Genomic DNA, 16,368 nt, shown 5'->3' with positions numbered 1-16,368 from the left:
CCAACTCAGCTCTTGTTTATTCTGGATATTCATCAACGGAGTCATTTTCTCAAACATGGCATAAGTTTTTCAAAAAAAACAAACATACGCCTCCAATGAAACTAACAAAAAAGGTAGGCGGGGACTCGACTGAGTGAAATCAGCTCAGGGGAAATGACACAGCCCATATTTAACTGAACTTGCAAAGAGACCGAGACAGAGAGAGACTAGAGGCAGCTGTGAAGAGACCATGGCAGGGTTTCATGTCCGTAGTGTCCTGGTGACTGGATCCAATCGGGGAATTGGCCTGGAACTGATCAAGCGTTTTATTGGGAAACCGAACCCACCAGAAGTGATCTTTGCCACCTGCCGGGACCCAGAGGGAGTGCTAGCGCAGGTGAGAAGCAGCTTTTTTGCTTAGCTGAACTTTGTTTTAGAAAATGTTCCCCAAAAGGGCATGGAATAAAAGCAGGTTTAGATGGCAGATCCCAGGACTGAGTCTGTAACACAGTTTCCCAGCTGTATGTTCCCCTCCACCCCTGAAACCTCCTGCCCTCTTAAAACAGGGAACCTTGCAAGTTTCAGTAGGAGGCCTGATTTGGACTGACCCCAATTTTTCCCAACCCTAACACTACTGGGCCAGATCCTCCACTGCCCTGCGCCTTGTGCAGAGTGGGTGTGAGGTGCTGCCATTCTGTTAGCTCCCCCCCAACACACACACAGACATTCTGTCCGCCTCTGCCCTCCCTCTGTACCCAGATCACCCCCAGTCATTGCTGCTCAGACATTGCTCCTACATTCCCCTTGACACTTATGCAACTCTACTGCTGCACGTTAACTATACGCAGCTCTAGTGCGCGTTGTATCACTCGCTTGTCCCCATTATCGTGTAAAGTATTGGCCCCTCGCAGAGCCGCAGCTAGAATGTCACAGTTATGTTACCCTGTAATGATGGCAGGGAGCCTGGCACATTGCCCAATCAGATACCCGATTTGTTACAGATCCATAGGCCTGTTATGCCAGGGGTCCAAGGCAGACCTGGCTGATGTTCAGGCTTGGTGTGGGGAAGGATTTCTGCCAGACCACCTCACCTCCTCTGAGACCCCAGCCCTCCTTCCCCAACAGTGCTGGGACCACCCGTTAACCGTTGATGTAGCTGTGGGGGAAGTGAGATTTGCCTGGTGTCCCATAATCCTTCCTATAGTGGGAGCTCTCCCTGTGATGCTTCTTCCTTTCTGGCTCCTTGCACTATAGACATTTGGGCTCGGGCTGCAACTTGAGCTCTGGGACCCTCCCACCTCACAGGGTCCTACAGTCCAGGCTCCAGTCCGAGTATGAACATCTACACCAGAATTAAGCAGCCTGCTGGAATGGGCCAGCCAGAGGTGTTTAATTGCAGTGCAGACAAACCCTGCGAGGGTAATAAACTAAGTTCCCTCTAAGCTGGCCCCGGCCCCATAGCTGCCCCAGCAGGGAGAGGCACCTCTCCCCTGTCCACTGTCCCCAGAGCTGCCGCGGCGAGAGAGAACTGGGGGGAGTCCTCTCTCCCCGATGCAGCCCCAGGGCAGCCTGAATCCCAAATCCCTCATCCCCAGCCCCACCCCACAGCCCTCACCCCTGCACCCCAACCCTCTGCCTGAGCCCTGCCCACATCCCAAACCCCTCATCCCCAGCCCCACCCCAGATCCCGCACACACAGCTGGAGCCCGCACCCCCCCACACACACCCCAACCTTCTGCCCCAGCCCTGAGCCCCCTCCTGCACTCTGAACCCCTCAGCCCCACCCCTGCCACACATCACCTCCATATTGGTGCACATAACAAAATTCATTCCGCACATGGACGTAAAAAATTAGAGGGAATATTGGTACTAAATGGCTACTGCTCTCCAGCAACTGTCTTCAGGGAGGTTCCCAGTGATCCCGCCTCTCCGAATCTGCCCATGGCTTGTAATGGAGGGGCAGGCCAGAAGCCAATATCTAGAGTTGGGTGAATAATGGATATTTTGGTTTGCTGGCAATTCCAAAAAAGCAGACAAACAAAAATATTGTTATGGGTCAAACTAAAAACAATTTTTACAAAAATGTTAGAAATTTGACAAAAAAAATCTATTTCAGGTCAAATGAAATGTTTGCTTCGACCTGAAACAAAATGTTCTGATTCTGAGCAGTTTTAAATGGTTTGGAAGGTTTTTTAAAAAATAAAATTACAGGAAATTTCCAAACAAAAGTTATTTTGAACAGAAATATTGAAACATTTTGATTTTTTTCAGGTTTCTCTAGAAATCAACACAAATTCCCAAGCTCGTTTGGTGTTATCGAATCTGCAACTTTTGCTCAAAGGAGTTTTGGCCAAAATTTTTCACCCAGATCTACTGATATCCCCAACCAGTCCCCCAATCCCCATATGACACCAATGGGGCAAAAAAGGTTTCTGCGTTGCTACTTTATCACTACCTGGTGCTAAAAGATGCACCTTTACTACTTCACAGCAGCCCGTAGGTAGGAGATCTGGGAGGTTCCTTAGCTGTTTCTCAGGGGCTCCACAGAGCAATTACTAAAACATGAGCTGATCCTCAGTGCCTGCTCCTGGGGGCTCTGGAATAAGAGAAAAAATCTGTCAACAGGAGTGAGTGATGGGTATGGGGGACCAGGTGAGTGATGGCTGGGGCAGAGTTGGGAGAATGGGGGAAAGAGGAGAACTGATGGAGAGAGGCTGAGGGGATGGGGAAGGAAGAAGAACCAGGAGGCAGGTTAGAAGAGAGGATGGATGGGGGAAGAGGAGTGACAGACAGAAAAAGGGAGTGAACAACATGCAAGGTGTGTGGAAAGGGAAAGCCAGCTGAAAGACAGAATGGATGGGGAACAACATGGGGTAAAGGCCCTAGACAGGGGAAAAGCTGGGACTTCATATGCACCCACTCTGATTTTTTGGTTCCATGATGACCCATGCTGTTCCCATGGTCTTCACTCAGAGCAGTGTCTTGGCGCTCCCAGGCATTACTAACTGCCAGCCACAGGGTCAGCTTCTGCTCTCTGTTAAGCTCACATACCCCCATTGAAATGAACGGGATTGCATGTGGGTGACAGCAGAATCTGTGCCATACGGCTGTGGGTGTTCTTGGTGCCAGGGCTCTGTCTGATGGGGTGATGCACATAATGCTTTTTTTTTTTTTTTTTGCTTCCAGGAACTAAAAAATTTGGCTTCCAAGCACCCAATCGTTGTGATTCTGCAGCTAGGTACGTCCTCGGTGCATCTCTCCTGCCAACCAGCACGCTGCAGACACTGCATGGCCAGCTCTCCGTTAGCTGCTTTCTGATTCGCAGTCTCTGCTCTACGTTCTCTATGACCCTTTCCACATCCATTCTTTTCCAGCTTCCTAGCACCTGACTAGATCGTAATCACTAGTGCAGCTAAACAGACCACAACTTGTTAGTGCACTGCTAGTGTCAGTGGATCGTAGTTCCTCATCACTGAATAATGCATAAAGCGCAGTTACAGAGGCTGCCTGCCTCGTCTGGTAATCTGTGCCAAACACTGCACCTGGTTCTGCTCCCTTTAAATCAAAGAGGTGTTCTGCCGCTGATTCCAGCACAGGAGCAGGACTGGATCATGCTCACCTTTGTGAGAACTGCAGTGAGAGAAGATGACAAACTAAATCTCAGCCAAGCCTAGCGTCTGCGAGAACAGTCTAGATTGACAATAATAGGGTAGAATATGCCTGAATGTTCCTTATACAACACGCCCTAAGGTGGGGTGAGGCTGTCATAGCAACAGAACTTATCTACTAATACATGACCATACAATATAAGGTGTTGAATGAGGTTACATATTATAGAATCGTTCAGCAGAGATTAGGTGATTACAGTTTCCAGACACATTCCAGTCTTAGTACAGTTTTCCCCCCTCCCTTCTAACTTTCTCAAAAATAAATCTCCCTTAGCCTGAAAATTCACAAAATTATTCTCCAGACAGAAGTGGTTTGTTGTGTTTTGTTTTGGTTTTAGTCTGTTGTTCACCCTCACACGCATGCAGATTCTTCTTTAGATTGTGACCCTGGTTTTAACAAATTCGGTTGAGAAAATGTCTTTGGTTTAAATTGGTCTAAGTTTCAAAGAGGCCATTTATAGTTTTTGAGAACCTGATCATGAAAGGAGCTGAGCACATGCATCTATCAATGACTTCAACTAGACTTCTCAGCACCTCTGAAAACCAGGCCCAATGGTGTCTCAAGACAGGCACCCAAAATTAGTGGACACTTTTGGCCAAGATCACAAAGGAAGTCTACGGCAGAGTTGGGATCCCGATCACCTGTTTCCTAACCCAGTGTTTTAATCACAGGACATAAACTCTAAGCTCCTAAATCCATATTTAAGCACCTGAATAGACATGAACTACTGGCTTTCAGTGGTCGATCAGGCTACTAATATTCAGGTGCCAAAATATGGCTGTAGAAGCCTAACTTTAGCCACTCAAATTTGACCATTTGTAGCATAAAACTGAAACACGAAAACACTTGGAAGTTCTCAGCTAAGGTTGTCCATGATTATCATTCATTAACTTAGAGTAAATTTGTAAATTAGCACAAAGCTAGTTCTGATAAAACAGCTTTAAGTTGACCCAAAGAGTCATTAGACACCGTATTCACCTCTCTACTGCACAAATCACCATCGCGTCTTCAAGTTATGTAGTACAACATTAGTGAGGGTGGGTGCAGCCATGAAAGCAGTCATTCCAAATGTTCCCTTTCCTTTCCAGAAGATCCTTCCTTAGCTTGCATCCAAACACATACTTCTAAGTGTAAGTGGCATTATGTGAGTCTAACTTTGAACTTAAGATCTACTCAATAAACTCTTATTGCACTGAAGTCTCCAGTTCATTAACCTAGAGATGTTGCCAGGAAGGCACAGGTCTGGACTGACTCGTTCTCAATTAAAAATGCCTGGAAATACTTTATGAACTTTTCCCCTGAAACAGGAAATCCCTGACTGGATTTGTGCTCCCTGCCCTGACCTCAGGAATGGAGCGCACATTCTAACAGTGATGTGGTTAAAATTGGGCTGCAGGTTGTGAGCAATCCATCAGAGTTAGGAGTGAGACAAGCCTCTGCTCAACATTTTAACTGAATTCTCTCTCAGCTGTCTCTAGAGACGGGCTTTTAACCAGGCTACCATAATTGTGGCTGTATTTATTTCATATAGTATCAGGAATGGAACCAAACCGTGCTCATAACCAGTCCTGTATTCTCTGTCCAGAAGCTACAGACTCAGCGAGCATCAAGAGCGCTGCAAAGAAAGCTGAGGCCCATCTGGGAGGAACTGGCCTAAATTTGCTGATAAATAATGCTGGCGTTATGCCACCAAGCACACTTGAGTCAGCCACTCCTGAAGATATGTTAAGCGTCTATAACACAAACGTTGTTGGGCCACTGTTAGTGACCCAGGTAAGAGTCCACCTTCGGCTGAGAATACTTAGGCAGGATTTTTGGTTTAAAACAAGATAATTAGCTGGAGAGATCTAATATTTCACCCCACCCTGCTTTAAAAGGAAGTGGCCCATTTGTTTTCATTACACTAGACTTCTCTGTGTTCTGGTAAAGCCCAGAGGTTCCAGTCAGGCTCAGAGCTCTATTGTGCTCAGTGCTGTACAAACACAGAGGTGGGGGGTGGTTGTCGGGGAGGTGTTCAGAGGAACAGACAGACACAGACCCTGCAGAAGAGTCTGAAGCAGTTGAGCCTTCCTAAGGCTTCCCCTGAACGCTTAGATAATACAGACCTGCACATAGACCCTCTCTGTTATGCTTTGCCATGTTCCTGCTGCGAAAGTTAAACTCTCCTTCCTTTTCAGAAGGCTCTTTTGGGGCATTGTATTGACCACTGCTTCCCAAAGAGAAGACTTGCAGATACAGCTGGGTGAAATACGGATTTCTTGGTTCGTTGGCAATTTTGAAAAGTTAAAAAAAGTCATTCTGGATCAGTACAAAAATGATAATTACTGGCAAATCACAAAGTAAAAACTAACACTAATTATTATTATTATTACTTCATCATTTGGTCAAACAAAACAGTTCAGTTTTGAACATTTTAAAATATTTTTGGATTTCTTAAACAGAAAAGGAAAGGAAGTTTGAACCAAAATGTGATTTTGAAATGAAAAATTTCAGAAACTTTGCATTTTTTCCCCAAAAAGAACAATTCTGTGAAATCAACTTGAATTTGTGAAATATTGCAGTGTCACTGAATCTGCATTTTTCACTGAAAACAAGTTTTGGTCAAAAACTTTTGCTCAGCTCTGCATGCAGGTGCCAAACCAGACCCGCTCTGAGACCTGGGGAATCTCAGGATTCCACCCTGGGGAGGTAACGGCACGAGGTGTAACACCTGATGGGGGGCACTCAGAGACCAGAGAAGAGGTCAAAGGTGCAGCTGCCCTGGTAACACTGACTCGCTCCATTCACTATAATGGGGTGACACAGGCCTAACAGAGAAGAGAATTTAGTGCACCCACTTTTTATGCCATTGGTGATCCAGACATTGCAAGCCTCATCTAGATGCTTATTATTATTTATCAATTAGTATTATTATTACTTATACAGCATTGTAATTGGACCCGGCATTTTACAGCTGGCAACATGCAGAGCAGAATAGAATGCAGCTCTCACCCTAAAGAGTTTATAGTCTGAAGACACAAACAGATTCAGGACAGACAGTGGCATTTTAGGGACATTCTAGGTGGTAGAAGGAACAGAGCAGGCAGTGGTTGAGGAGCGGCTTGAAGGTGGAGATGCTCAAGGATAGCTAATTAGGAAGCTGTTCCTAGCAAAAAAGGTGCCGTGAAGGCAGGTGGGAAATGGGGAGTGGGAGGAGGAAGCAAAGGGGGGAGCCAGTTGGGGGGAGCACAGGAAGTGGGACTCAGGTGCAGGCAGATTTAGGTCTGAGAAGCAGGTAAGTTTGTTATCAAGTACAAAGTGACCCAGTGTCTCCCCAGGCGTTCCTGCCCTTGCTGAAGAAGGCTGCCCAGGGAAGCAACCAGAAAGGGATGAGCTGCAGCAAGGCAGCCATTGTCAACATCTCCACTGTTCTGGGATCCATTGAGAAAACTCCGGAAACGTTCTCCTTCGTGCCAGTAGTCTCCTACCGCTGCAGCAAGGTATGTCTCCCCCAGGCTAACCAGTCATGGGATAGTCACTGAATCTCATATTTCTCAGCCTGAAGATAATGAGTGAAGGTAATGACCATTCTGAAATAGTTACACCCACAATGCCCCCAAATGGAGTGTATTTAACCCCCAATAGGAAAGGTGGGTCTTTGTCCACCTCTCGTGACTGGTCCATATAACAGAATAACCTTCCCTGCAACACCCAGTGAGAGAAGAGGCAGAGGGGGACAAAGAATTCCTGAACCTTCTCCCTCGAAGAACCCCAGGCCCTGCAGATGGAGCAGTGGTCAGATGGGGAGCAGAACTGATGTCAGGCTTGGGGGGCAGAATTAATTGCTTTACAGAGATGGGGGTGATGATAGACCCCCCACACACACTTTTTTCAGACTGCTATAAGCACTGACTGTGAGTGCATAGTTATCGATTTCACTCTGGGATGGGATGTAAAGTATTGCCCCCTTTTCCTTGGTGGCATAACAGGGACCATCCTCAGGCAGTTATAATCCACCATACTGGCCAGACTTCTTCTGAAGCGAGATGGATGTGGAACTACAAAGCTGTTGGAACCTTCATACTCTCCCTGGGAAGTTTGCTGCCCTCACAAGTTCCACCACACTTGGCTCCAACGATGCTAAGTCTCTTGATCTTACAATCTCCTATTGCCTCCACCCCACAGCTTGTAAATGCCCATGTGCATTGAGCTCCCAACGGGCATGTTCTCACCACACGTCCAGTGGCCATCTTGATGGAATTTCTTCCTGCATGTGCATTCTGCTGCTCTCTCCAACAGCCCAAGCTTTGTTTTAAGACCAATATTTTTCAGCCACCCTATTGCTCACCTGAAGGGTCCCAAGGTGCTGAGCAAACCCTGCAAATGATTACTCCTGGGGGAATTCTGCACCAAAAAAATAAAAAGTCTATGCCAAACATTTAGAAATTCTGCGCAAAATATTTTACAATTTTGCAAAATTCTGCATTTTATTTGTTAAAATAACACAATATAATCACTCCAGTTTCAATTATTTTTGTAATTTATTTCAAAATACTTGTCAACAAGTATGTCAACAATATAGACAACAGCAATAAAGATTCCCCCAGGAGTAGAGAGTTAAAGAAACCCCTATGTCAACCCAGTTCCAGTTGGGGGGTGATGGAGGAGGCTGTGTGGGGCCCCCAGAGCCCAGACACTTGCACTCACTTCACCCCAGAGCCCAGCTGTGGGGAACCCCACAGCCCAGACACCAGGACCCCCAAAGCCTTTACTCCCCCCAGCTTTTTTACTGTCCTGCCAGGGGACGTGGTGTGGTGCAGCCCTGACCTTCCTTGCCCTTTTCTAGAGCTGGCTGGATCTCCCAGGCCCTCTCCTGTCCTCAGGAGAATGAGTATCACGCAGAGCATGCAGCCTCCAGCCCAGCCAGGCTGGGCACTCCAGCTCCTCTCACTGTGAGCTGGACTCTGCTGCAGAGTCCAGTGGCCCCTAGTGGCGACCAGCAGCTCTGCAGCCCCAATTTTGCGAGGGAAACAGGGAATTCTGCGAAATTCTGCATCACGCAGTGGTGCAGAATTCCCCCAGGAGTAAAATGATGAGCGTAAGGTCCACGCAAAAGCTCAGGTGCCTGACTTAGGCACCTGGACATCCCAACACAGGTGCCTGCAGATGGCAGGAGTGTACAGCATTGTGAGATCCTTCAAGGGTCATCTTAACTGATAAACAGGATCTTTATTTCCACTGCTCTGCTGAACACGGCTAGAATTCCACTCCTCCAGGCTCCCATGGAAATGCTCCTCTTACCACTGTGGCCTCTCTCTCCCACCTCCCATTGAAGTGTAAGCGGGGGAATGGTCCCGCTATTATGGGGAACTTTCCTGGCTTATACACTACACCATTGGAATTCGCTAGTCAAAGAACCTGAGTCCTCGCTCTCACTCCCTTTACCCAGAGGCCCGCCTGACTCGAGGAGACCTCTTCTACTCTTGTCTGTGGCAGAGTCCTCGTAACCCTGACAAGGCTGGGCCCAGGATTCCTGGGACTCGACCCCCAATCTTGTTGTCGTACTTAGGACAGGGCTCGGGTGTCCCTACTCCGGGGTACTCTTTCTGCTCCAGACGCTTCCCTGACCAACTGAGCATCACATATAGTTCAAAGCAAACACAATTTATTAAACAGTAAGTCATTAAAAATAAGGAGAAACTGGGGAAGGTGAAAGCAAAAGCCACTACCCCGCTCTGTGGCACAGGGAAACCCCAAACAGCTGTGGCTGGAATGTAAGAGAAGTGCACAGTCTGTTCCTCACACATCCGAGGCTCCTGCCCAGGTCCTGGCTGTGCTGCAGGGATGCCGCGGGTCAGACACTCACTCTAGCGGTGGCCACACGCCTTCAAGTTCTAGGTGGCAGGGCCCTTCCCCCCAGCATTGTCCCCCCATGGGAGTTACGATCCCCCTCCCAGTGCGGCCTGCAAGGCCTCTTGACTGGTGGGGTCTCCCTGTGCTGGGCCCTATGCCCAGGGATCCCCTCACTCTGCCTAGCTGCTCCCTGCACCTGGCTTCAGATGGCTCCAGATCCAGCCCCAGCCCCAGCCCCAGGTCCAGCTCCAGCTCCAGCTCCAGCTCCACTCTGCCTCCAGCGCAGTTGTGGCTCCAGCTCTCCTTAGCTTGGCCCCGCTCAGGCCCAGCAGCTCCAGCTCACACAGAGGATGGGACCCCCTGCCTCATGACTCCCTCATTGGCCTGGCTGACCTGTCAATCAGGCTGACCTGGAGTGTTGGCCTCAGTCAGTGAGTCTCAGGGTCCTGATTTCCCTTCCCTTTTCTTTTGGTACAAAACTGCACTGAGTGTCAGTAAGGGGCCAACAGTTCCCTTACAGAAGGCTCCTTCCTCTCTTCTTCCCTCTGCTGCCTTTCCCTTGCCCCAGGATCTTCTTCCCCCTGCTACTGCAGCACTTTTCCCCTCCCACAACCCTGGCTGAATCCCTCAGTTCCTGGCTATTCAGGCGGTGAATGTTCATCATTCCCAGATGCAGCGTCCCACACGTGCGAATGAGCCGGGTTTGGTGGGTTGTGCCTGGGGAGTGCAGTGGCTCTGTGCCTGGGGGGTGCAGTGGCTCTGTGCCTGGGGGGTGATGGGACCCTGCCTCAGCTCACCATGTGCTTTGCCTCCAGGCGGCACTAAACATGCTCACAAAGTGCCAGTCGATGGGATACAAGCAAGACGGGATCCTGTGCAGTGCGCTGCACCCGGGCTGGGTGAAAACCGAGCTGGGAAACTTTCAACCTAATGTGCAGGTAATGATGGCTCCCAGCAGAGAGATTGTCTGGGGAAAGGTGGGGATGCACCAGCATTTCATTTTACTCAGAGATCCTTCTGCTGCCTCTACTGTGATATCTGTTTTGGCAGGGAAAACGAACTAGAGCCAGATACTTAATAAAGCCATAATTAAATCATTTGCTCAGGAGAAAAATGGAACATTCACAGAGGATCCACCAGCCTTCAGGCCAACATCATTCATGAAATAAAATTGAAGGACTTTCAGCAAAAACAGGCTTCTGATGCTACACAGCAGTGTGTGGAGAAAGCCTTCTACAGCACACACTACTGAGCCTCATCTACCCCAATGATAGTTAGGAAATACAGGACCAGCGTATCTCCACCAGAGCTAAGCAACAGCATGAGGGCCGTTTATCCCAGCTGCCGGTGTTTCTATGACTGTAGTATGTAGCCCTGCTCTGGATGGGGTTAGATGATAGAAAGCTAAAAAGGCCAATTGCCAGCGCACGCTGGTGCGCTCACCTTTGTTAGCACTGGGGAAGCTGAACTGGTCCTAGTGCAATGGTGTATGTCCCAAAATGGGTTTGTGTAGATGCAGCCTCTGAGTCATCCTCAGTCTTGAAATCAGTGTTTTCCAACGATATACCCATTCCATTTCTATGTAAGTCCAGAGCTCCCCATGTCTGTCCAGACACTGGGATTTGGAAAACGTTAACCATGGTGTCAAAGGATGGCTGGCTCTTTAAGGGGAGTTGGGCTCAGCCTCACCTGTGGTAGATCAGTTACCCCCCAGCTGAGACTGATCAGCTAGGGACCAGGTGATTAGAAAAACCAGCAAGAGGCTCAGTTGAGGTAGAGAGCTGCCAGGAGTATGGAGACTGGTGGGAAGCCCCCAGTTCAAGGTAAATTGCTGCTGGGAGCAGGGTATGACTCTCTGGCAAGTGGCTGGTTGAATGGAAACCTTCAGGAGTTAGACAGGCCCCTACAGAAGACTCCAGGCTAAGGGGAAGGGACACTTGATTGAGCTGCACTAGTTTTATATGGAAAAGAAGATTCTTTAGGCCAGGAGTTCTCAGACCCCTTCAGGCAAGTGGGATCCAAACTGGTTTCAGAGGGTCACAACCGCCTTCCTTGCTAGAATCATAGAATATCAGGGTTGGAAGGGACCTCTAGTCCAACCCCCTGCTCAAAGCAAGACCAATCCCCAACTAAATCATCCCAGCCAGGGCTTTGTCAAGCCTGACCTTAAAAACCTCTAAGGAAGGAGATTCCACCACCTCCCTAGGTAACCCATTCCAATGGTTCACCACCCTCCTAGTGAAAAAGTTTTTCCTAATATCCAACCTAAATCTCCCTCACTGCAACTTGAGACCATTACTCTTTGTTCTGTCATCTGCTACCACTGAGAACAGTCTAGATCCATTCTCTTTGAAACCCCCTTTCAGGTAGTTGAAAGCAGCTTTCAAATTCCCCCTCATTCTTCTCTTCTGCAGACTAAATAATCCCAGTTCCCTCAGCCTCTCCTCATAAGTCATGTGCTCAAGCCCCTAATCATTTTTGTTGCCCTCGGCTGGACTCTTTCCAATTTTTCCACATTCTTCTTGTAGTGTGGGGCCCAAAACTGGACACAGTACTCCAGTTGAGGCCTCACCAATGCCAAATAGAGGGGAATGGTCATGTCCCTCAAACTGCTGGCAATGCCCCTACTTATACAGCCCCAAATGCCGTTAGCCTTCTTGGCAACAAGGGCACACTGTTGACTCATATCCAGCTTCTCATCCACTGTAACCCCTAGGTCCTTTTCTGCAGAACTGCTGCCTAGCCACTCAGTCCCTAGTCTGTAGCAGTGCATGGGATTCTGCTGTCCTAAGTGCAGGAGTCTGCACTTGTCCTTGTTGAACCTCATCAGATTTCTTTTGGCCCAATCCTCCAATTTGTCTAGGTCCCTATCCCTACCCTCCAGCATATCTACCACTCCTCCCAGTTTAGTGTCATCTGCAAATTTGCTGAAGGTGCAATCCACGCCATCCTCCAGATCATTAATGAAGATATTGAACAAAGCCGGCCCCAGGACCGACCCTTGGGGCACGCCACTCGATACCGGCTGCCAACTAGACATGGAGCCATTGATCACTACCCCTTGAGCCCAATGATCTAACCAGCTTTCTATCCACCTTATAGTCCATTCATCCAGCCCATACTTCTTTAACTTGCTGGCAAGAATACTGTGGGAGACCGTATCAAAAGCTTTGCTAAAGTCAAGGAATAACACGTCCACTGCTTTCCCCTCATCCACAGAGCCAGTTATCTTGTCATAGAAGACAATTAGGTTAGTCAGGCATGACTTGCCCTTGGTGAATCCATGCTGACTGTTCTGATCACTTTCCTCTCCTCTAAGTGCATCAGAATTGATTCCTTGAGGACCTGCTCCATGATTTTTCCAGGGACTGAGGTGAGGCTGACTGGCCTGTAGTTCCCCGGATCCTCCTTCTTCCCTTTTTTAAAGATGGGCACTACATTAGCCCTTTTCCAGTCATCCGGGACCTCCCCCGATCGCCATGAGTTTTCAAAGATAAAGGCCAATGGCTCTGCAATCACATCTGCCAACTCCTTTAGCACCCTCGGATGCAGTGCATCCAGTCCCATGGACTTGTGCTCGTCCAGCTTTTCTAAATAGTCCTGAACCACTTCTTTCTCCACTGAGGGCTAGTCACCTCCTCCCCATGCTGTGCTGCCCAGTGCAGTAGACTGGGAGCTTACCTTGTTCGTGAAGACAGAGGCAAAAAAAGCATTGAGTACATTAGCTTTTTCCACATCCTCTGTCACTAGGTTGCCTCCCCCATTCAGTAAGGGGCCCACACTGTCCTTGACCCTCTTCTTGTTGCTAACATACCTGTAGAGATCCTTCTTGTTACCCTTCACATCCCTTGCTAGCTGCAACTCCAAGTGTGATTTGGCCTTCCTGATTTCACTCCTGCATGCTTGAGCAATATTTTTATACTCCTCCCTGGTCATTTGTCCAATCTTCCACTTCTTGTAAGCTTCTTTTTTGTGTTTAAGATCAGCAAGGATTTCACTGTTAAGCCAAGTCAGTCGCCTGCCATATTTACTATTCTTTCTACACATCGGGATGGTTTGTTCCTGAAACCTCAGTAAGGATTCTTTAAAATACAGCCTGGACTCCTTTCCCTCTCATGTTATTCTCCCAGGGGATCCTGCCCATCAGTTCCCTGAGGGAGTCAAAGTCTGCTTTTCGGAAGTCAAGGGTCGGTATTCTGCTGCTCTCCTTTCTTCCTTGTGTCAGGATCCTGAACTCGGCCATCTCATGGTCACTGCCTCCCAGGTTCCCATCCACTTTTGCTTCCCCTACTAATTCTTCTCTGTTTGTGAGCAGCAGGTCAAGAAGAGCTCTGCCCCTAGTTGGTTCCTCCAGCACTTGCACCAGGAAATTGTCCCCTACACTTTCGAAAATCTTCCTGGATTGTCTGTGCACTGCTGTATTTCTCTCCCAGCAGATATCGGGGTGATTGAAGTCCCCCATGAGAACCAGGGCCTGTGATCTAGTAACTTCTGTTAGTTGCCTGAAGAAAGCCTCGTCCACCTCATCCCCCTGGTCTGGTGGTCTCTAGCAGACTCCCACCATGACATCACCCTTGTTGCTCACACTTCTAAACTTAATCCAGAGACTCTCAGGTTTTTCTTCAGTTTCATACTGGAGCTCTGAAAAGTCATACTGCTCTCTTACATACAATACAACTCCCTCACCTTTTCTGCCCTGCCTGTCCTTCCTGAACAATTTATATCCATCCATGACAGTACTCCAGTCATGTGAGTTATCCCACCAAGTCTCTGTTATTCCAATCACATCATAATTCCTTGACTGTGCCAGGACTTTCATTTCTACCTGCTTGTTTCCCAGGCTTCTTGCATTTGTGTATAGGCACTTAAGATAACTCACTGATTGTCCTGCTTTCTCAGTATGAGGCAGGAGTCCTCCCTTCTTGCGCTCTCCTGCTCATGCTTCCTCCTGGTATCCCACTTCTCCACTTACCTCAGGGCTTTGGTCTCCTTCCCCCGGTGAACCTAGTTTAAAGCCCTCCTCACTAAGCTAGCCAGCCTGCTTGCGAAGATGCTCTTCCCTCTCTTCGTTTGGTGGAGCCCGTCTCTGCCTAGCAATCCTTCTTCTTGGAACACCATCCCATGGTCAAAGAATCCAAAGCCTTCTCTCTGACACCACCTGGACCTTTTCCTTCCACAGGGAGGATGGACGAGAACACCACTTGTGCCTCAAACTCCTTTATCCTTCTTCCCAGAGCCACGTAGTCTGCAGTGATCCGCTCAAGGTCATTCTTGGCAGTATCATTGGTCCCACATGGAGAAGCAGGAACGTGTAGCAATCCGAGGGCTTGATGAGTCTCAGCAGTCTCTCCGTCACATCGTGAATCCTAGCTCCTGGCAAGCAGCACACTTCTCTGGTTTCCCGGTCGGGATGGCAGATAGATGACTCAGTCCCCCTTAGGAGGGAGTCCCCGACCACCACCACTCGCCTCCTTCTCTTGGGAGCGGTGGTCGTGGAACCCCCATCTCTAGGACAGTGCATCTCATGCCTTCCAATCGGTGGAGTCTTCTTCTGCTCCCTTCCCTCAGATGTATCATCTAGTCCACTCTCCGCATTAGTACCTGTGGAGAGAACATGAAAAGATTACTCACCTGTATCTGCATTGCTGGTACATGGATGCTCCTCTTTCTTCTTCTGGAGGTCACATGCTGCCAATTTTCTTCACCGTCCTTCTGTCCCCGCTGAGCAACCTGCTCTGATTCTTCAGAATGTTGTGCCCGTAGAAGCATATTCTGACATCTGTCCAGGAAATCTTCATTTTCTTTTATGCAACGCAGGGTTGATACTTGTTTCTCCAGACCTTGAACCTTCTCTTCCAATATGGAGACCAGCTTGCACTTTGTACAGACAAAGTCGCTTCTGTCCTGTGGAAGAAAGACAAATGTGGCCCATCCTGTGCAGGTCACAACAGCTGATCGCTCACCATCCATATTACCTTCCTTCTAAGAGCTTCCTCAGCTGTTGCAGTAACTACTCAGAGAAGCCTGCAAGATGAAAGTCTCAGTGGGCTCTCCCCAGGTGAACTCCCTCTGTTAGTCTCTCCGCTGTTTGCCGCTCAGCTGGTTCGCAACTGGCTGCCTTTTTATAACAATCAGGCCCACCTGGAACAAAGCACTCCCAATTCACACTTTTCAAACAATCAATGGCCAGATAGAAATCCAGGCTATCTGGCCATCTTTCTGTTGGAACATGGGGGTCACCATATGGAAGAGGTTGAGAACCCCCAGCCAGCCCTGGGTACTTAGTGCTTGGAGAGGAAAGTGCAGCTGTATTCCGTCTCACACTCTGGCGTGAATGTTGCAGGCAGTCCTGACGGTGGACGAGAGTGTGAGCGGGCTCATGAAGGTGATTTGTGACCTCTCTGAGAAACACCATGGTGTCCTGGTGAGCTGGGAAGGAAATACCCTGCCCTGGTGAGAACCCTGCGTGGAGGTGAGAAAGAATCAAGCGGCAGCATCTGCTGAGCACTCTGGCACCTCTCTGTGCATCTGTCATGAATATGGATGAATAAAAATCACTCCCTGAATCAGAGCCTGTGTTGAGTCTCTCCTCAGTGGTGCTATGGGGCTACAGCAATGGGACACAAACCACGGAACAGAACTACTTTAAAAGGGCAAATCCTTCACTTAGCGCCAGCAGTGCAGAGGGCCCCACCTGCAGCACAACTGCAGTTCCATTGGCTGGGGGAGAGCCTGCCCCAAGCCACCGTCCACACCATACACACTATGCCAGCTTTCTCGCTTCCATTTAACGCTGGCCACTCCACCAGAATCCACCACCACTACAAACACTGCAGTCTGCTCTCCACACTTTCATGTTGGCTGGGTCCCCCACTGGACTGTTGCGCT

The 16,368-nt window shown here is 48.7% G+C and overlaps 1 protein-coding gene across 1 annotated transcript; it reads left to right on the top strand.

The window, feature by feature from the left end:
* The first annotated feature begins 229 nt into the window (after positions 1-229).
* Positions 230-15,937, top strand: LOC135894843 (C-signal-like). The gene is made up of 6 exons (XM_065422952.1): positions 230-376; positions 3,166-3,217; positions 5,234-5,421; positions 6,966-7,127; positions 10,296-10,418; positions 15,824-15,937. Exons 1-6 carry the CDS (start codon positions 230-232, stop codon positions 15,935-15,937), a joined length of 786 nt encoding a protein of 261 aa, XP_065279024.1.
* The last annotated feature ends 431 nt before the right edge of the window (positions 15,938-16,368 follow it).

Source organism: Emys orbicularis, assembly GCF_028017835.1.
Source record: "Emys orbicularis isolate rEmyOrb1 chromosome 14 unlocalized genomic scaffold, rEmyOrb1.hap1 SUPER_14_unloc_1, whole genome shotgun sequence".
NCBI lineage: Eukaryota > Metazoa > Chordata > Testudines > Emydidae > Emys > Emys orbicularis.
Note: the sequence above shows the minus strand (reverse complement) of the source record. Positions and strands in the feature narration are given on the sequence as shown.